This window comes from Thrips palmi, unplaced genomic scaffold (assembly GCF_012932325.1).
Source record: "Thrips palmi isolate BJ-2018 unplaced genomic scaffold, TpBJ-2018v1 HiC_scaffold_18, whole genome shotgun sequence".
Taxonomy (NCBI): domain Eukaryota; kingdom Metazoa; phylum Arthropoda; class Insecta; order Thysanoptera; family Thripidae; genus Thrips; species Thrips palmi.
In genome coordinates this window covers 10203030-10223575 of record NW_023144627.1, presented here as the reverse complement: position 1 = coordinate 10223575, position 20546 = coordinate 10203030, and the positions used below count along the sequence as shown (strand labels likewise).

General features: G+C 53.7%; 1 protein-coding gene across 3 annotated transcripts in view; it reads left to right on the top strand.

Moving 5' to 3' along the window:
- The first annotated feature begins 1098 nt into the window (after positions 1-1098).
- The window catches only part of LOC117645033 (lachesin-like), an 88576-nt gene continuing 69128 nt past the window's right edge, over positions 1099-20546 (top strand). For all 3 annotated transcript variants that reach the window (XM_034384918.1, XM_034384917.1, XM_034384915.1), the window contains exon 1: positions 1099-1257. In XM_034384918.1, coding sequence (XP_034240809.1) covers positions 1174-1257 — 84 coding nt within the window. In that variant the 5' untranslated portion in view covers positions 1099-1173. The remainder of the gene's footprint in view (positions 1258-20546) is intronic.

Genomic DNA, 20546 nt, shown 5'->3' with positions numbered 1-20546 from the left:
GGGGTTCGGTTGGCGCTCGCCGGCCGCCCCGCCCCGCCCCGCCACGCCCCGCCCCGCCACGCCCCGCCCCGCCACGCCACGCCACGCCCCGCCACGGGCCGGTGCGTCGATAAATTATCTCGAAGGAAGTGGCGGCGATTCCGAGACTGCGGGTGTTTCTATCTTTTATTTGCGTCACGTACCGTGGGAAAATCGCTCGCCCGGGGCGGGGCAAGGCGGGGCGGGGCGTCGAGCTGAGGAAAGAAAGGGGCAAAAGGAAGAGGAATCGCGCCTGCTTTTTTCTCCGTTTGATAAATACGAGGCTTTCTCCGCGAGCGAATCTTGATCTGACCACAATACAACCCGGCCTGGCTGGGCTCGCCGGCCTGCAGCCGCCCGCTGCGCCGCGGCGCCGAGGCTCCCAGTCCGAGGTCCCGAGCGCGCCCAGGCCACGGCAAGGCCCTCAAATCTCGCCGGGATTGTGCGAGGTTCGCAAGATTCTTATCCGGCGCTCAACAACATTGCCGAGTGAATTATGAATCAAGGCAGACGGCACGGGTATTATCTCCGGGAGGAATCCACCCGGCTGGATTTGAACCTGAGTGCCGGGGAGGCACTCGCGCATAAACACTTGTTTTTGTTCATCGCGAAGAAGTATGATGCCAGGCTGTATCGATTGTTGGCTCACTTGGCTCAGAGTTGATGCCCAGTTTTCGTTCACGGGTTTCAACCCGAAGATTATGTAAATTTTTTCCCTGTTCATTACCCTAAAGCTTTTCGAAATTACTTGAAGAGTTACAGGCCTTACAGCGTTGATAAGATGATGATGATGATGATGATGATGATGATGATGATGATGATGATGATGATGATGATGATGATGATGATAACTTCGAACGGTGTGGTGTACTGAGATTGCTAAGCTGCCTGATAAGAAAGGCCGTCCGAAAGCACCACGAAGTCTTGTCCTAGTTGATGGTGCCCAATGTTTTCAGCGTAACTCTGAGCGTGTTGTGCTAATTCCCTGTCCTGTCTGTGTCCGCAGGCGCGGCCGTGGTGGTGTCTGCGCCCACGGGTTCGCACGGCCAGGGCCTGTCGTCCGGCAGCCCGGGGCCCACGGTGGCCCCCAGCGTCGTCGGCGCGTCCGAGGCCGCCGATCCGCCGCCGGAGGGCACCGTCAAGCCGCCCGACTTCATGCAGCCCATCGAGAACGTGACGGTGGCCGTAGGCAGGGAGGCCATCTTGTCGTGCTCCGTCACCGAGCTCGGCCCCTTCACGGTGAGTCACAGAGAGAAACAAAGTGGCAAATTTTTCTGTCGTCTTTACATTTTAGTATTTATTTTTTGTCGAAATTGGCAACATGAGGCCACCTCTTGCTTCCGGAGGGAGCGCTCCTAGCCTTCTTCTGGGGCGGCGTTTTTGAATACCAAAGCGTCCATGCATGGGCGCGCGCGCGCGCACACACACGCACACACACATACGCATGTGCCTTCACTTTGGCCGTGTCTTCCGAACAACTACCACTGCGAAGAAGGAACCCTACTGTGCCTGGCATACTTCTTCTCCTTTGCTCCGCGTATGCACGCCGCCTCTGTGTGCAGCGAAACTTGCCCCTGCCCCGTCTTCGACCCGTCTGCCTGTCCAGGGCGGCCCCGGAGAGCATTATGGGCAGACGAGGCCAAATTGATGGGGATTGCATTGCATCGCGAGCACACTGCCCGGTCTCTACTGCAGTTTCCCCCTCTCCAGACAGTGAATCTGCAAAAAAAAGAGGAGGACGCAACAAAAATTTTAAGGCAGTACATCAGCTAGCGTTTCCGCCAACAATGTTAGTAATTAAAATTTGTTGTATTGCTCTGCGCTTCGCATCAAGTTAAAGGTAAAGCTCCGAACTCTATTTGAAATTATAGGCAATTTTGATCTCAACCTACATGGTTTTGACCAATTCAACCATAAAAACGGCCAAACTCGCGTTTTGACCCAAAAGACGGCATTTCAGGTCGGCCAAGATTCCAATTATCAAAATGACTGAAAAATTTACACGTTAAAACTTTCACAACATATTTTTTTTTTACAAAGGGACTATACTAAAATTTAAAGTGTAAAATGGAATTTAGAAAAAAAAATTATTCTTGACGGCCCTCTATGTACTATACGGTTCTCGAAGCTTGAACTTGCATCTCTGGCGATGCCAACGGCGAGACTCCGCTGACCGGACCTGTCGTCCGGGAGCGCGCCCCCTGTAAAAGGACACGCCGACCACGCCGGCTGTAACTGCAAGTCTTCCTATTTTGCTAACTGAATTGCCCCCGGGGCACGAGGGCGACGCTGCGCCGGCAGGCGCGCGCGCGCTCTCTCTCTCTCTCTCTCTCTCTCTCACACACACACACACACACACACACACACACAAGGACGCCGGGGTCGAAAGGGTCGAGTTACTTAGTGCTCGTCTTTTTGTTTTTGTTGTTATTGTTGTTGTGATGGCAGCACTGCGAGTGAGCGCTGCTGTAACTTTAACGCGCGCTCGTGCCGCCAGTGCTGCCAACCCACTTGTTTATAATTATGCGTGCCGCACGTCTCGGAAATATCGGTCGTAAAGCGAAGCCGCCGCACTGTGAGTGAGCGGCCCACCACAACGCCCTTGCCCCGCGGGGGGGGGGCGTTGCCAAAAAGAGCAAGGAGGAGGGGGCTGTACAAAAATACAGCTTCCGTACGGCTCTCGCTGGTGATTCCCCGGTGTATTGAGCCTCTGCCGCTCGCCATTATGGCGGACACACACACACACACACACACTGAGACACACACATGCTCAACAAAATTCAGACTGTGTCCGTGGAAAAGCGAGAGGTGAAACAGCGCTCGCGCGTGTGGAGGAAAAAGTAATGAGGGTTTATATTTTGAAACTCGGAAGGTAATAATACGCGTCCTATTTTGTGTTTATGGAGTGCGTGAGGCCCCTGCACTTGTGTGTGTGTGTGTGTGTGTGTGTGTCGCTGTGTGCGTGTGGCATGAAAGGAACGCCTGCCGCGTCCAAAACTGCTCTCGTTTCTCTTCGTCCAATTTTAACGACGGCCCATGGCAATTATTTATTTTGTGGCGCGGAAAAGGATTTTTTTTCCCGAATTTCTTTTTGATGTTTTTTTCCGCACGCGCGTTGCGAAGGGAGGCTGTCCAAGTGTTGTTGTTCGGGAAACGGCGGCGGAAAGGTGGGGGGCGCTGCTCTGCGGGCGGGGGAGGGGGGGGGAGCTCCCATTGACAGCCATTGGTCAATCAGCTCGATGGCTCTTGATGGCCTATTACATCAGACCGTGATTCGGAAAGGGGATAATGGGCCGGTAGCCGCCTGTATTGGTGTGGGAAACAGCCTTGTTCTTCGCCACCAATTGGCCCGTCTCTCTCTCTCTCTCTCTCTCTCTCTCTCTCTCTCTCTCTCTCTCTCTCTCTCTCTCTCTCTCTTTGCGTGGGGTTTGGTGTGGCGGCTAGAATTATATTTCGTTTTATTTACTCGCCCTCGCGTACTCTCTTTAACCGTAACAGCTTTCTGCTCGCAGCCTCCCTCTCCCCCCCCCTCCCCCATCTCTTTCTCTCCCCCTCTCTCCCCGCCGCGCCGGCGGAGGCCTGGCTGGTGTCCAGCGGCCCCCCAGGCGTCACGTAGCGCAGTTCATCGCATCCCAAAAGGTGGAAAACTAAGTTAGCACAGGTTGGAGTCGGTTCGGCCGGGCCGCGTGGTTTGGCAGGCTGAAAAGTTGCCTCGGGCTGCGGGGCGTCGGGCCAGGCCGGACCGGGGAATGCACAAAACGAGCCCGCAGAGCCTTTCGGGGGCGACTGTATACCGCTGCACAGTGGGCCAGAAGACCGGTGGAGGCGGCCAAAATTCTAGCCGCGTTTTGAGCTCCAGAGTCGCTAAATGGGACTCGAACGGAACGTGTGACCCCACCAATGGATTCCCCTTCGAACGAGGAATCCATTGGTGGGGTCACACGTTGGGGTCGAGTCTCATTTTGCGTCTCTGGGAGCTCAAAACGCGTCTAGAATTTTGGCCACCTTCACCGGTCTTCTGGCCCACTGTGCTCACCTCGCGCTCTCAATTTAGCGTTCAACCTTGAATCCCGCCTTCCGTTGCGTTGCACCGTGTACAGTACAGTGTGTCTAACCGAGCCGCTGCGTTGTCTCATCACGGTGTTGCCGACCTCCACACCGGAAGTGGCCGAAATATTGTAAATTTTTGTGGCCGCCCCGAGAAGGGAGGCGTGCCGCTGTAAAAACAAAGGACCGAGGGGGCGGGGCGGGGTGGGCGGATGTCGTAAGTCACTGGGCATCTTAATTAATTAGTTAACTGCCCAAAGGGATGGAGTTGGGGGGGGGGGGGCAGACTGTGGAGGGGTGGAAAGGGGGCGGGGCTGTGTAGTGGGTGAAGGAGGCCCCCGCTGGGTTGGCCACCGTTGGGGTGGTCCCCGTGACACAGTTCGAGGGGTCAGGTACCCCGGCCACGTCATGAGCCCCCAGTCGCTGTCGGTCCCTGACGGTCCCCGTCATCCCTGCGGACTGCAGCTGCTCGCTGGGACGGTGCAGCACTGCGGGCGGAAGTCCATCAATGATGGATGTCCCCGGCCAGCCCGACTTAATTGGCTAATCGTCGTGTTTGCGACGATTTTAAAATTGTACCTAATTTATGCACAAATTTTACATGGCTTACACTTCCTCATACGTCAATAATTATGTGTAAAAAGTCCCCAAAGCCTTCGAATGGACTAACGCTGCCCCAAAATCTGAGAACGAGGAACGAACCTCGTCATCGCGCGAGACCAGCCAACCGCCCCGAGGCCCAAGCTCGTCGGCACGGACGTCGCACAGTGGCCCAGAAGAACGGTGGAGGCGGCCAAAATTCTAGTTGCGTTTCGGGCCCCAGATTCGCCAAACAGGACTCGAGCAGAACGTGTGACCCCACCAATGGATTGCTCTCCTAACGAGGAATCCATTGGTGGGGTCACAAGTTCGGTTCGAGTCGTATTTAGCGACTCTGGAGCTCAAAACGCGTTTTGAATTTTGGCTGCCTGCACCGGTCTTCCGGCCCACTGTGCGACGCAGCGCGCTGCTATTGGGTCGTCGGGGACCGCGACGTCGCCAACTTCTGCCTGCTTATTATATTGTTTTATCTCTGTTCGCGCGAACAAGGCGGTCTAATGCACACCAGACGTCTCCTTGCCGATGGCGCCACGGCGGGGCGGCCAGAGCAACGGCTTTCAATAATGCAGGCATATCGGCTGCTGGCACTGGCTGGGCTGGTCGGCCCGGCTTGGCCTGGCGGGGCCGCTGCCTGGCTGCTGTGCCGCCCAGAGTCTGGGCCCCAGACCGCCCTGCACACTAAATTCTTATGGACTTTTTTATGCATAGTTATGCATGCACAGATGCGTCCGTATGTTATGTATAATATTATGCATCACTGTGTACATTTTATGCAGGAAGATGCATAAAATGTACACAGTGATGCATAATTTTATACATAACATATGGACGTTTCTGCGCATGCATAACTATGCATAAAAAATGCGTCTTTATGCGTTTAAAAAGTCCATAAGAATGTAGTGTGTGCTTGATGCATTTTTCACGGGGCCCTGCTTCGAGGCGCCCTGGGACAGCCTAGCTCTTCCAGCGGCCGGCGCCAGCGGGGCCAGCGGGGCTCCAGTTGGGGCTATTGTTGCAGCACCACTTCTCCGGATTCAAGAGTTGTCGTGGCGTGGGGGCGTGGCCTAGGACGGCCCGGGCGTCGTTCTCAATCTCCATGATCACCGTCTTAAGCGGGTGGTGCGTAATTGAAAAGTGGCGTGCCGACATTTGTAACACTGCTGTTTACCCCCCCCCCCCCCCCCCAAAAAAAAAAAAAAAAAAAAAAAACCTGAATGAAATTTGCCAACTTTTCCACTGAAAATCTCCAACTTAAACATTTACTACAATGTTCAGTCCAGGGACATTTTTTTGAAAATCCTCTTTCCGCCGGACGGACTTGATGTCTCGATTGAGCCTGATCCCCTAATCCCGCCCCGGCTCCCTTCTTTGCCACCTGCTCCTGCCGCGCCACCGCGCTCCGCTCGGCGCCCACGGGACCTGGAGGGACCTGCCGACTGATTCCGAGAGTCGTTTTCGTCGCTCTGTCTCCCTCGCACTCATGGGCCGTCCCTCATGGGTGCGAGAGAGACAGGGCGACGACGACGACTGCTGGAGCCCGCCTGGAGCCGCGCGCCCCGCCCCTTGGCACTGCCGTGTGGCACAGAGGCACGGCCGATGTAACATTTCCTAAGTTTTATTTTGTTAGCGGCCCCCCACCCCCTTGGCCTCACCTCTGCGCCACGCGCTGCCACGCGCCGGCGAGCGTGTTCGTTCGTTGGCTGCCTCTTTTTTTTCTTGGCTTTCCGCGTTTTTGCCTCACGCCTCGGGGGTTCGCCGGTTCCGCCGGTTCGCACAGTGGCGGAGACTGGCGGAGACGGACACGCCACGGCAGGCCAAGGCAGGTGGGGCAGAGCCGAGCGGCCTTCCAAAGCCAAACTACCATTTCAGTACACTTGTAGTCTCTTTACATTTAAGTCAGAAAACTGTTAAATTTCTATATTTTATTGAATGAGGATATTAGAAGAATGCACCCCAGTGTTCGTGTTTATATACATTTCTACACCTTTTTCGAACCGTTTCAAACCTAAAACCGGCCCTAATACTATGGTTCATATCAGGACTTGAAACAAATCAATCCAAATAGGGTATTATGAAAAAATTGTTTGAAATGAAGAAACGGGTCCTTAGGTACAAGAGATTTGAAGAGTGCTTATATTTCCCCTCTGGTCTGATTTTTCTTTTCAGCTTATTCTCATTTTTGTCGCTTAGCGCTAACTACTTTTCTGCATTTTTTTTCACGCCATTTTTAAAATAATGCATTATTGACACTGGGCTGCTGGGGTGGACATTCGCCCCGAGGCGCCGTCGCCACCCACTTGCCACCTGTCGAAGAGATTTATGAATCGCCACTTTGCATGCGGTGCGAGAGAGAGAGAGAGAGAGAGAGAGAGAGAGAGAGAGAGAGAGAGAGAGAGAGAGAGAGAGAGCAGCCACCCTGCCCGCCCTGTTGCGGGTCGCAGGGACGTTACATCACGCCCCCGTGCCCTCGGTACCGGCTCTCAATCTCACACGCACTCTCTCACCGTTTTACCCGCAAAGAACTTGAATTTTGGTGTACATTTTTTTTAAAAATAACGTTGAAATAACGCGAAGCAACGTAAAATATCGCGAAATGACGTTGAAAAATCCCTGAAACGACGTTGAAATAACAATGAAATAACGTGAAATTGAAATAACGGTGTCCAAATTTTGACCAATGTGTTTTGCCCCTCGGTTTTACCAGTGAGAAGACAGTGTATTCGTTGTGCGTTGCAGCTGACGACACTGGATTACGATGGCTGAAGCGAAGTCATTTTACGCGACAGGAAAGGGGAGTCCCCCGAGGACTTGGAGGACGCAGATGGAGATTAGTTCTGAATCAGTGACTGCCCGCCACCTCGCCACGCGCTCCTCCCACGCGGTCAAATATATGCATTACATTTATAAGTCGCGCATGGGGAGAGGCGTCGAGAGAGAGAGAGAGAGAGAGAGAGAGAGAGAGAGAGAGAGAGAGAGAGAGAGAGAGAGAGAGAGCGGGAATCTCTTTGTGGCGAGGCGGGGCGAGTTGACCTCGGATGTCATGCTTGAAAGAACTGCTAAAACTCGAGTCGGGACAACCGCCCCAGGGCGAGGCTGGTCGCTGCAAAAGTACTTGATGTTCTTTTTTTTCTTTTTTTTTTTGTGGCTTCACTCGGCCGTCCGGCTAGGCTGCAGGGCGGGGGCAGTGTGGGGGCAGGCGTGTACCGTTTCGCGGGCAGGGGGAAATATGAAAGCCCCCGTGGGGCCCTTGCACACACACACACGCCTACACACTCACTCACGCACACAAACACAGAGTTACAAGCACTTCCGGCGCTCTCTCTCACACACACACATGCAGGATCTTCCTATCTCACATACTGGCACATGCCTATCGAAACACGCGCGCGCGCGCGCGCGCACACACACACACACACACACACACACACACACACACACTGACGCGCGTGCGCGCGTGTCGCTGGCCGTGTAAACGGCTCCAATATCCAAGCGCGTCGTATTTTAAAGAAGGATATAATTCAGCTGCTTCAGAGCTTCCCGCCGCTGATTGGAACTGATCGCTCTCGGCCCCTCCCCCGGCCAGCTCGTCTCGAGTGCCGATATTCCGCATTCCACTCCCCTCCGTCCCCTCTCCCCCTTTCCCGTCCCCTCCCCCCATCCTCTCTCTCTCTCTCTCTCTCTCTCTCTCTCTCTCTCTCTCTCTCTCTCTCTCTCTCTCTCTCTCCGTCCGAGCCCCTGCCACGTAGGCAGCATCGTGCTGAGCGAGACGTGGCTGCACTGCGTGTTGCCTACCCGCTGGTTCGCAGGCGCGAAGCGTGAGGCAAGGAGGCCGTTTGCGGGCATTGCTTTGAGTAACTGCCACTAATTTGTTCCTTGTTTAAAACAAAATCATTATTTTTAACGAAAAACTGCAGAAACTGTGGTGAAACGCCCGAAGCACGAGGCAGTGCATGTCATTTGCCCAAGGCCCGCCGCATTGTTGAATTGGCTTTCTGACAGTGTAGACTTATCTCACGCTCGGCCGGACATGCCACACTGCGGACTGCGGTCAGAGCTTCGGCCTTTCCCCTTAAATTATTGCCGCGATTCAATCCCGCCGACAGAGTCTTTGTTGCTGCCCTCCTTGTTTCTGTTGTTTTCGGCCGCTTTTCGCGCTTTTCGCTCCCGCTTTTCGGTCAATTTGGGGGCTGCCGAACAAGGCCCCAGTGCCACATGTGCTCACGTATTAGTGTGGTTTGTGTGTGTGTGTGTGTGTGAGAGAGAGAGAGAGAGAGAGAGAGAGAGAGAGAGAGAGAGAGAGAGAGAGGGGGGGGGGAGAGAGAGAGTCCGAGGCTCTAGCTGATTCGCGAATAATGTTACGCCCCGGCGGTGTCAAGCCGCGAAGGGCTTTCAAAAGCGGCGCACTGAAAGCCGGCTGCCCTAATCGATTCCCGCGAACTGCCCCTCGCGCGCGCACACACACACACACACACACACACACACACACACACACACACACACACACACACACTCGCACGCACGCACACGTGCCGCAAGGAGTCCGCGAGGTCTGCGGTGAAAAACGGCACACGCGAGGCGGGTTTCGTTTGGAAATTCATGATTTATGGAGCCGCCGCCGTATTCCCGTTCACTAATGTAACGCACCTGCAAAATCTGCGCTTGGCTCCAGGGCGGCTCCAGGGTGGCTCCATCCAGGCATAAAGCCGGCAGAAGCACTAAAATGCCGCCCGGACCAAATTCTCGGGGCCCGGCGGGGAACCTGGAGGGGGCTAGAATCCCCCTCCCCTTCCCCCTCCCACTTTAGTCTTCGCTTGTCAAATATTCATCCGCTATTCTCATATATTCATCAAGGGTAGCGCCTGGAACGAGGGCTTGCACGAAGACGTGGAAACAGGGTCATCCGCCCTTGACTCGGAATCTGAAGGCAAAAAGAGAGGGAAAAAATCTGGCGTCCGTGGGATTTGAACCCGAGGTGTGAAATTGAGGGATGGGTGCCGCAGACCACGCGGCCGTGCCGCCACTTGATCGGCCAACTGCTCTTGAGCAGGCCGTCAGCTGCACGTCTGGCGGCCCTCCAATCTGATTGGTAGCCGACGGGCCGGCGTCGAGGTCTGGAATGAGCCGCTGCCAGAATGCCAGCGGATTGATTCCGTCGCTCTGTCTCTCTCGCACTCGTGGGGCGGCCCGTTAGGTGCGAGAGAGACAGAGCGACGAAGTCGACTCTCAGTCTGCGGAAGCGGGCTGCAGTAATAGGGGGGAAAACGTGAAGGGCGTGTGGTCGCGTCCTGTCGGTTTGACGACCGATGCAAGAAACCCATCAGCGGAAATCCAGCCGACTGGCTTCAATCGACGCCAGAGAGGTTTTTTTTTTTTTTTTTTTTTTTCAATTGCAGGCAGAAAAAGTTGGAGGCGGCTCCGTATTTTGCTTATCATTCATTGCGAAGTGGCGCGCGTCGCGTCGTCGAGCCATTCTCAAAGTGACTTGCACTTTGTGGACACAGCACGTGCCTTATTTCGTTTGCCTCTTCTCCTTCTTCTTCTCCTTTTTTTTTCGTCTCGCTGTGTTTGTCCTCGCGGTGCTATGCACGGCCGGAGAGTGAAAGCGACTCTGCAAAAAGGTGTGGCTGGCAACACTTCTGCAGCTCCGCCTCTATTAATCACCAGTTAATGCTTCCGTCCGCGTCTTCGTCAGTCGCAGCCGCCGCGTCGCCGCCGCACCCGGAGGTACACTGCCAACGCCCCTTCGATGCGCGGATTTCGTTCAGTTTCAATTTTCACAGTAGGGCAATGACTTACGACAACCAAAGGGAAAAAATTCCCACTCTGTTAACGACACACGCTGAAAACCTTACAAAGTATTTTTTTGTGCGTAAAAACAAACTATTTTTCTTTGTTATACGAAGAAATGGTACGTAAATTACTAAGTTTTTTCTTTGTAAGCTTATGTTTGCTCAAAATACTTCGTTATAACAAGCTGCTTTTCTTTGTAAGGCCTGAAATAGTTTGTAAGGTTTTCTCAGTGCAAGCATCATGAACTGTAAACATCTGAAATTGTAAGGGTGTTATATTTGTCTGGTTGTTAGGTAGGTACTCCTTGACAGCAGTGAGAGTGAGAAAGTGAGACAAAACCACACGTTCACGCAGGCGCTTGTCTGCTTTATTGCTACTAATTCAAACTTTTTAATCACGAGCATGGAAACACAAGGAAGATAAACCTACACCAACAAAACAAAACGGGAAAAAAATGCCTGACCTTGCTGGGAGTCGAACGTGCGCCACTGAGCCGAGAGGGAATTCCAGGCCGCTAGCACAGCGCTCCACGTGGAACGCACAGAGGGCCAGAAGACCGGTGGAGGCGGCCAAAACTCTGGGCGCGTTTTGAGCTCCAGAGTCGCTAAATGGAACTCGAACCGAACGTGTGAAATGATTGCTCTCGGAACAAGGAATCCATTGGTGGGGTCACACGTTCGGTTCGAGTTCTATCTAGCGACTCTGGAGCGCAAAATGCGTCTTGAATTTTAGCTGCCTCCACCGGTCTTCTGGCCGACGGTGCAGCGGTTCGCGTAATGTTCTCGCCGTGCTGACCAGATGGGGTGACGTCAGGCGGAGGGTCGGGGCACCGCCGGGGCACGAGCCATCCTTATAATCGCCTCTGCGCCCCAAACTTTCGCTTAGTTTTATTCTAACAAGTCGTTTATTAGCGGCGCTGCCTAGAGCCCCGGCCCGGGCGGACGGCGCGGGGCGGCAGGGCACCACCGAGAGTAAAAGTTTAATCTATCTTCGTGAGAGATGTAACCCCGCAGGGGTGGGGCGGGCCGCGCGACTAGTACGTACTCGGGAGGGAGGGTCAACACCACCCAGCACCTCGGGTAGCGTGTGCGCAGCGGATCTCTAACCTGTGTGTGTGTGTGTGTGTGTGTGTGTGTGTGTGTGTGTGTTTGTGTGTGTTTGTGTGTGTTTGTGTGTGTTTGTGTGTGTGTGTGTGTGTGTGGGTGTGCGTGTGTGTTTGTGTGTGTTTGTGTGTTTGTGTGTGTGTGTGTGTGTGTGTGTGGGGGGGGGGTGCGTGTGTGTGTGTGTGTGTGTGTGTGTGTGTGTGTGTGGGTGTGTGTGTGGGTGGAAGAGAGAGGAAGAGCGGCGCACTTGCAAACGCTCTGGCACCGTTTCCGGGAAGGGTGCGGCTGGCAGGCAAGCGGTGATGTGGACAAGGGAGTGGTTGTTGTCGGACCGTTCTTCCTCGGGCGCGCCTCGCGGCCGCACTGGAGCGCTTCATTCCGAGCAGTGTGTCTCTCTCTTTCTCTGTCGCACCGCGTCGGAACGCCGGCCTGAGTGCGAGAGAGACCGGTCGGTTGGAGAGCAGTTATTACTGTGGCTGCCCCGCGCTGCCCCGTGCTGCCTAGTCGATATCGCGAGAGTGGATTTGGGTCCGTGCGGCGCGGCACAGTGGGCCAGAGGGCCGGTTAGGCGGCCAAAATCCTACACGCATTTTGAGCTCCAGCCTCGCTAAATGGGACTCGAACCGAACGTCTGACCCCACCAATGGATTCCTCGTTCGGAGAGCTATCCATTGGTGGGGTCACACGTTCGGTTCGAGTCCCATGTAGCGACTCTGGAGTTCAAAACGCGTCTAGAGTTTTGGCCGCCTCCACCGGTCTTCTGGCCCACTGTGCGCGGCGCGGTGCGGTGCCGTTCGAGGAACAATGAGGCCGCTCCCATCGAGATACCGCGCTGCGCCCCGCCGGCGGTCCTCGCTTTGTTCGGGCCGGACCGTGCCGAGCCGCAAGACTGGACCAGCGTGGCCGCCGCTGCGGCCTGAGCCCGGCCTGAGCCCGGCCTGAGCCCGCTCCGGCACGGACAGGTAGACGGCCCCGGGGCAACGCCGCTGCCGGGTTTGGCTGCTTGACGCGGTCTGCAATCGGCTGCGACGCTCTGTCTCTCTCGCACTCAAACGGGGCGTCGCGTTCCGGTGTGAGAGAGACAGAGCGGCGAAAATGACCCTCGGAATCAGTCCACCGAGGCCTGCCAGCTGGTGGGCTAGTGTCCCGCCTCGATGGGAGGGCGTCCCGGGTGGAAGGAACTGAAGTTCTAATTATATCTGGGAATTGCAACTTAACTATTTGTTAGACTGTACGCCACATACTTTCTGTTTATAAAATAACTTAAGTTTTACTATATTCAATAAAAGTAACCTATTTGCAGACGAACAGCAGTCAGACTGCAGACTGACCGATGCAGTTTGACTGTAGTTCAACTGTAATTTAACTGGTGAAACTGCAGTCTAACTATAGTTAACTATAGTTGAACTGCAGTCTGTTTACAGGAAAACTGGTAGTTTTTTCGGACAGAGCAGTCTTGTCTGCAGTTTGAATCATGGTTTCATCTCGCCTGTATTACAGAAGCTTTAACTCGAGTTTTATATTGAAGTTAAAATTATTTTCGAAAAGTATTTTCTGAATTTTAGTCACAAGTGTGGATTTGGAAATCACGTTCAAATTTAGTTCTGCAAGCCCCTACTGCCGACCCTGGCCCTACTCCTTCCATGTCCTTTACGTGGTTGTTTGTATTGCTGTGCCATCTCCGCAATGAGAGTGGAACCCGGTTGAAGGACGGGCGGGCAAGTCGGGTGGACTAGTCCATGCCACACGATAAGTGCTGTCGGTATGGACTAAAAATTGGAAGGAGCTAGTATTAACTAACATCGCATTCATACGTCACCATTGCATATCACCGCAGACTGCCCAGTAAGGTAGGAGAGTCTGAAGAACCGAGCGAATCGTGCGTGGACCCAACCTAATTGTCGCCCGTAGACGCCATCGAGTACTAACACGGAATTCCGTTTTTCTCCACTTCAGTGTAATATTCTGATTCAAATTTTTCTCTAACGTCTAAAGCAGATATTTACTGAAGTGGCAGATGGTGTAACTTGCAAAAATAACTTAATTCACTAGCCTAAATAAGAAATCCCGTTTGACAAACACTCACAGCGATCCAAGCGCCACCTAGCGGCAGGTCCTTGAAACCTGGCCTTGCAGCTCGGCGGCTGACAGTAGACCACCACACGGTGTGGTGGGATGAGGATTTTTCCACAGTTTGCGCACTACCCCGACGTCTAAGAATATCGCAATAATTTTTATGCTCAACGTTAAATTTTGGCTTCACCCCGCCATGCTTAATCTTAGAGAAGAAAAACCATATTGATCGACGTACTGATCCTTGCCTTCCAGTCGTGTCGGTTTTCAATAGCCCCTTTCGCTCGTCGCCGAGTGAAGAACAAAAGTACTCTAAAAGCCCGGAACCAGTAGCGCGCCACCAAGCGGCCGTTATAGCGAACTGTCAAAAGCTGAACCCTGATTGGTCCAAGCGTAGGTCCGAACGAAGTTCACAGCATCGGCCGCTAGGTGGCGCGCTAGTAGTCCCTGCACTGTGATTACTTTTGTTCTTCAATCGCTTCCTCATTCCTGACTGCATTGAAAAGGTATACTATAAGTGTAAATTGAAGCGTAATAGTGTCTAGACAATAATCATGCAGATAAAATTACAGATAAAGCGTTGATATACTTGAGTCAAAAGTAGTATTTTAACACACTTTTGAAGTATTGTTTAACTGAGCAATGGTGAGTGTAACATAGCTATAGATGAAGCTGAAGTTTCGACACTATTTAAGAACTGAACTCTTAACTGGAAAAAAACTGCAGTCAGACTACTATTACGAGTACCACCTGAACAGTACACAGACTTGTAAATAATTACAGAGTTTTTTCACACTTTGACTGCACTGAAGACCGCAGTTTGTGCACTGCAGTTTTTCACTGTAGTCGGTACTCAGTTAAAACTAGACTTCCTTCCACCCGGGGGGGCTCTCCTTCGGTTACCACCCCGCCCTGCCCCACCCCACCAGGCCCCCTTGAAAGAAAAGTTGATGTTGGTAATGACAGGGCAGCCCCTCGGGTCTTCTTGCCTCGCTGCATCATATCGAATATGGGCCGGCCGGCCGGACTGGACAGTGCCTGGAACGGCCCCCTCCAACGGCTTCTCGCATCAGGGGCGGCGCACAGTGGGCCAGAAGACCGGTGGAGGCGGACGAAACTCTAGACGCGTTTTGAGCTCCAGAGTCGCTGAATGGGACTCGAACCGAACGCGTGACCCCACCAATGGATTCCTCGTTCGGAGAGCAATCCACTGGTGGGGTCACACGTTCGGTTCGAGGCCTGCTTAGTGACTCTGGAGCTCAAAACGCGTCTGGAGTTTCGTCTGCCTCCACCGGTCTTCTGGCCCACTGTGCGGCAGCGCGAAAAACGACGGCCGGAGAAAAGAAAAGCAAGAAAAGCGTCGCGCGGAAAGGGGAACGGAGTGGTACAGTGCAGTGAAAGCCCCTTAGGAAAATCGAGACCGCCCTCGCCGCGCGATAAAGAAATATAGTGAGCGGCGGGCTAGTTGGGCAGTGGGGCTGGCAGCGCCTGGCGTGGCGGGGCTGCCAGGGATCCCGAACGAGGAACGGGCGGGGAGCGAGCCTTTCGAGCCTTCGGGGAGGCGGCGAAGGTGTTGAAGTAATGACAGAAGTGGGGAAAAGATTGATTGTCTGGAGTAGACTTTCCCCAGCGCGTGTGTGCGCCGGATTGTGGAGAGCAGGGGGTTGTTTAGGAGTGGGCGTCCAGTGGGCGGCCAGAGAGCCTCGGCCGAGCTCGGCCAGGCACGGCGCCGTTGTTGTGCGGAAAGTGTTGGCAGCATCGCCTTCTTGTTAGTGGCAGGGACGTAAGCGCTCTCGCCGCTCCGCGCTCAAAGGGGCGCTGCTCCCGCGCTTTCGCCGCCTGGCTTTCGGAACGCTCCTGCTGGCCTGCTGGCTGGAAATGAGGCAAGCGTTTGCAGCGCTGGGCTGGTCTGGTACGGTCGACGCTGTTGGAACTTTTTTTTTTCGAAATCCCCTAAGAGTGAGGAAAAGAAAGAAAACTTCTGAAAATTGTGTACTTTCCGTGTCTATTGCTGAGTTGTCGATTGGAAAATTGCAGTATTCGCCTTTTGGAAAACGAAGCCCCTTGATAAATCCCGACGGGGCCTCTCAGCACACTCAGCACGTTACGGACTTCTTTCTCGTTTTACGTATTCGTATAAGAAACAATAATACCTTGTATTGTTAGCAAAAAGTTAGCAAAAAGTCAATAACGTGCTGAGATTGCAGGAATAGCTCTTGTCCGAACAGCCCGCGGTTTTCTAAACTATTTTTTAACAGTGAGCAACGCAGGAAAAAAAGTTTACCTTACGCTGAAAACTAAGCATATTACGTATGTGCAAATTTATGCGTACCTTACGATGAAAAATCATCGTAATACGTATAAAAACGATGATAAGATGTTGAGTGTGGATGGCCACTGCTCTACGGAGGCGCCCCGAAAGTGAACGGATTCTATGCTTTATGCATAGACCGCGAAACACGGTAGATTAGCCTCCCGAATCGCATTAGCTCACTAACTCTTGACGAGACGTTGCGCGTCGCCGCAAACTCGACTTGAAATTTCGTTAAGTCGCGGACCTCAGATTGTGTAATCCACTGCCAACAAGTTGCGTTGCTTTTTAATGCGGTGCGCGCTGCTTTGCCGCTCAATTTTTTAAGCGGACCTCGAAGGCCTCGCCTGCAAAGCATGCTTTGATAATTATGGCGTGGTCTTAGCCGGCGAGCCTCGCCGCCACGCACTGTCTGTCCGTCTTTTCGGCTGTCCGATTCGAGTGATGCATTTTTGAGCAGCAATTTCCGCTGGCCGGCTTCGCGCTTCCTAGTGCGCACTGCGCGCACCGCCCTGCGTCTAATAAATTTTAACCGCACCGTGAATCGTATTTACTCTCGGTGGAGGGAGGTCACGGCAAGGTTACACGGTTTAGTTTGTGACTTATTTATCTCATTTGCCTGTCGGACTATCTCGTCTCGCTCTGATTGGCTTAGCCAAGGCTTGTAAGTCTTGACGAGGAGTTTTTGCTGTTCGCCTTGCACTGGCTGCGGACTGAGGGCTGGCTCTGTCGGTCTGTCTCTCTCGCACTCCCCATGAGAGAGAGAGAAAGAGAGAGAGAGAGAGAGAGAGAGAGAGAGAGAGAGAGAGAGAGAGAGAGAGAGAGAGAGAGAAAGCTCCCACTCCGAGTCAGCCTGCTGCACCACACCACGGCTGGAGTCTCAGTCGTCGCAGTACACCAACCAACCAACAACTTTCTCTATCTGCAGTTTACCCGCCCCAGCGGACCTGTTCTCTTGCCGACTTCTCCCGCCAAATGAAACGCCTTTTTTCCCGCCCTCCGCGTTTTGCCCGGCCCTGCACTGTAATGCGGTCTCCTCATACGCGGTGCCAAGAGAGCAGTCTGTTTAAATTCCCCGAGTCGCCGGCAGAGCGCGCCGGGGCGTCAGCGGGCGGCGTCTGCATCTGTCGCGATCCCTCGATGCCGGTTTCGAGTCTCGAAGCGCCGCCAGTCACTTCCAATAAGCTCCGATGTTGAGCGTCTGCTTAAATTAAACTCTGCGTCGTTGTCCCCGATTGGACGGCGGAGGCAATTTTTAGGGCCTGGCTGGCCTACATTCAGTAAACAGTGATGGCATCATTTTCATTGGCTTCGGCCGTCTCTATTGAGGGGGGATTTTTCTAAGAGGCCTCTCGCCTTTGAAGCACTCTTCTGTTGTCCCGAAGAGAACAAATTTGGAAAACTTGCATTGGCCGGGTTCGCCGCAGCGCAGCGCGCGCAGCCGCGCAAGAAAAATGCTAAACGGAGACAGATGAGAAGAGTTTCATAGTTGTCGCCAGGTTTTCTTTTCTAGCAGCGCGCGGTACTCCTCTGCCGCGCCATCCGAGTACAAATCTGGAGTGATGTTGTTGGGAAGCTGTTTGGGACCCCGGCAGGCAACAGCAGCGGGAGGGCCGGCACTGCAAGTTACCGTCCCAGTAACCAACTACGCGGCGCGCCCGGCGTGCCCGGCGCCATGCGCAGAGACAAACCGATTGCGGTCCCTAACTTTGATAAAACGCCGCAGTTTGGAGGGACCGTGTCCCGCAAACGGCCCGATTTGCCGGCAGGTCAACCGGGGAAGCCAATTCGTGTCTCAAAATCCCGTGATTTCTGTGAATGTCATCGCTCGGTGCTCGGGTTCGGAAATCCGGTTCGCGTTCGTAAATTTTTAAACACTAGAAATGAAATTTACAAAATTGGCTGGTTTTTTTTAAAACTTCTTTTTTGAAACGTTTCTAAGACTCAATAAAAATAAAAATAGAAACGTAACTAAGACTCAATAAAACAATAAAAGAGAACGTTACTAAGAGTCAATAGAAAAAAAAATAGAAACGTCACTAAGACTTAAAAAAAACATAAAAATAAACCTTACTAGGACTAAATAATTTTTTTTAAAAATACGTTACTTAGACTCAATAAAAAATAAAACACCAAAAAAAAGTGGAAGCTGTTGTCTGCTGGTGCTGGCCCGGCACCGCCATGAGGCTCTCGGATCGAGCACTGCCATTCCCGCCCGGTCCCGGCCGGTGCCGGCTCCGCGGTGTGTGGCTCTGAATTGGACCGGGCTAATTGCTGTGTTTCGTGGTCGCTGGTCGGGCACCGTGGGCACTTTGAGGCGCGGCGCGCCGCCGCCGTGGCCAAGTTTAGGACCGATAAATTAGCGGGCCAGAGAGCAGCAGATGTTTTACATAGCGGCGGTGCCCCTGCTTGCGTGTGCCTGCTTGTTGGAGAAAGTGGATGAAGGGGTGGGGGATTGAAGGGGGCGTTGAGGGGGAGGGGGAAAGGGGTCCAGAGCAAAGGCCCGAGCGGGCGGCCACAGCCCTCGAGACGTTTACGAGCAATACCCCGTGAGTGCATCCTCAGGGCGAATATGAACAGGCCGGCCTGGTAATGCATGCTCACGTCCTTATCCAATGCGAATCACTGAGACAGACAGAGAGAAAGAGAGAGAGAGAGAGAGAGAGAGAGAGGCCGCATAGTAAGCAAGGGACGCGTACCCTTGGACGGCGGACGCAACCTTACTCTAAATGTTGTATAGTGAAGATCCTCTATATTATGGTGAAAATGTTCTATATTCGCACTCGATGTTTTTGTACAAATTTTGTACGAGACATCACAGTTTTTTTTTGTGCACACGAACTTTTCGAGCAAATTTGTACAAAATTTTGTACAATTTTGTACTGAAATGGCGAAAAATGTGCCGTTTTTCGTACGAACATTGTACGAAAATTTCGTGTGCACAATGAACTGTGATGTCTCGTACAAAATTGTACATAACATTGTGTGTGTTATGGTGGTGCAGCTGAATTTATCACATACCATTTATCACTGTACCTTCCAGATATTTTGACAAATTTTGTTTGTATTACGGAGAAAATCTGTACCATAATACCATAATATGATGGTGCAGCCTTTCACCGTTAGTAAGACATTTACAGAGCAAGGTCCGCGCCTTGTGCGAGACGTTCAGAAACGAGAAAAAAAAGTGAAAAAGTGACTGCGTTCAAGTATGCAGACTCGCAGAACAAAGAGACGCCGGCCAGGAACCCCCTTGGGGGCGTGACTGCGTCGTGGCGTCAGTGCTCCACCGCGGAGTGCCTGCCGCGCGGGGAAGTCGCGCTCTGGGCTTCGATTTGTGACGCGGTGCTCGTTTTCATACCTGGCTGCCTGCGCCACTGGCGTGCCACTGGGCGTGCCACTCTCCGCTGATTACATTGGGAGACATTAAACTGCGCGGGGCCCCGGACCCGCCTCGCCTCCCCTTCAGGAGAGGCTGGAGACAAAAACGGAGGGGGTGGGGGCTGCCACGCCCTGCCACGCCCTGCCACGCCCTGCCACGCCCCGCCACGCCCCGCCACGCCCCGCCACGCCCCGCCACGCCACGCCCCACCGCGCTCGGCGAGTAAACGAAAGTCAGGTGGGAAATGGAGCCTTGACGCGGCGCGCCGTTTTTGCAGTGGTGTGCGGAGGCGTCGGAGGCGCGACCAGGAAGGACGGAAAAAAAGGGGGAGCAGCGACGGAAAAACGGGATCACGTGATAAGGTCGCTGTTTTTATCCGACTGTGCGGTGGGTGGATTAGGCCTGCCGAAGGCTTCCGAAGGTTCCCGAAGGTTTCCCGAAGGTTTCCCGAAGGCGGTGGCAAGAAGTTCGGTCGCCGAGCGTTGTTATTGGTCAAGGGCCCCGGACTTGGCCTCGTCGCGCTTGTCGCACCGGGAGCAGTAAAGTGCCGTGGAAATCTGGGGGGCGCGTGCAACAGAGGCAGCGCGGCAGCGCGGCAGGGCCCAGAGATCATCATCTACCCCCTCGGCGTGCTCGCGAACCATTCCGCCCAGACGCTCTCTCCGCACCCATTACAGTGATAGTGCTGCCCCGGACGGTCCGTGCCGAGCCGCGCACAGCGAGCGCCAAACTCCAAATTCGCCGGTTCTTTGGTTTTACCTGACAATGCTGGACGGACGCTTCGGTAGTAGAGGACTGGAGGCCCAATCCCTGGACCAGCTCACTGTGGAAACGATGACTGCCGGCTGGGTTTGCCGAGCGAGTCCCTGCTTTGAGTGTGGAGTATCTGTGCACAGTGGGATGGAAGACCGGTAGAAGCGGAGCACCCGTTTTGAGCTCCAGAGTCGTTAAATGTCATTTGAACCGAACGTGTGACGTTGCTCTCCGGACGAGGAATCCATTGGTGGGGTTACACGTTCGGTTCGAGTCCTGCTAAGCGACTCTGGAGCTCACGACGCGTCCTGGGTTTCGGCCACATGCGCCGGTCTCCTGGCCCACCTTGCTAAGCCTTCCTTTGTACTCGACTGCAACCCGACTCCAACCCGCTTATCGGGAATGCTACCTAACGACGTCTCCTGCCATACGGCCTCGCCGCTCCGGGTATTTTTTCGTCGAGACCGAT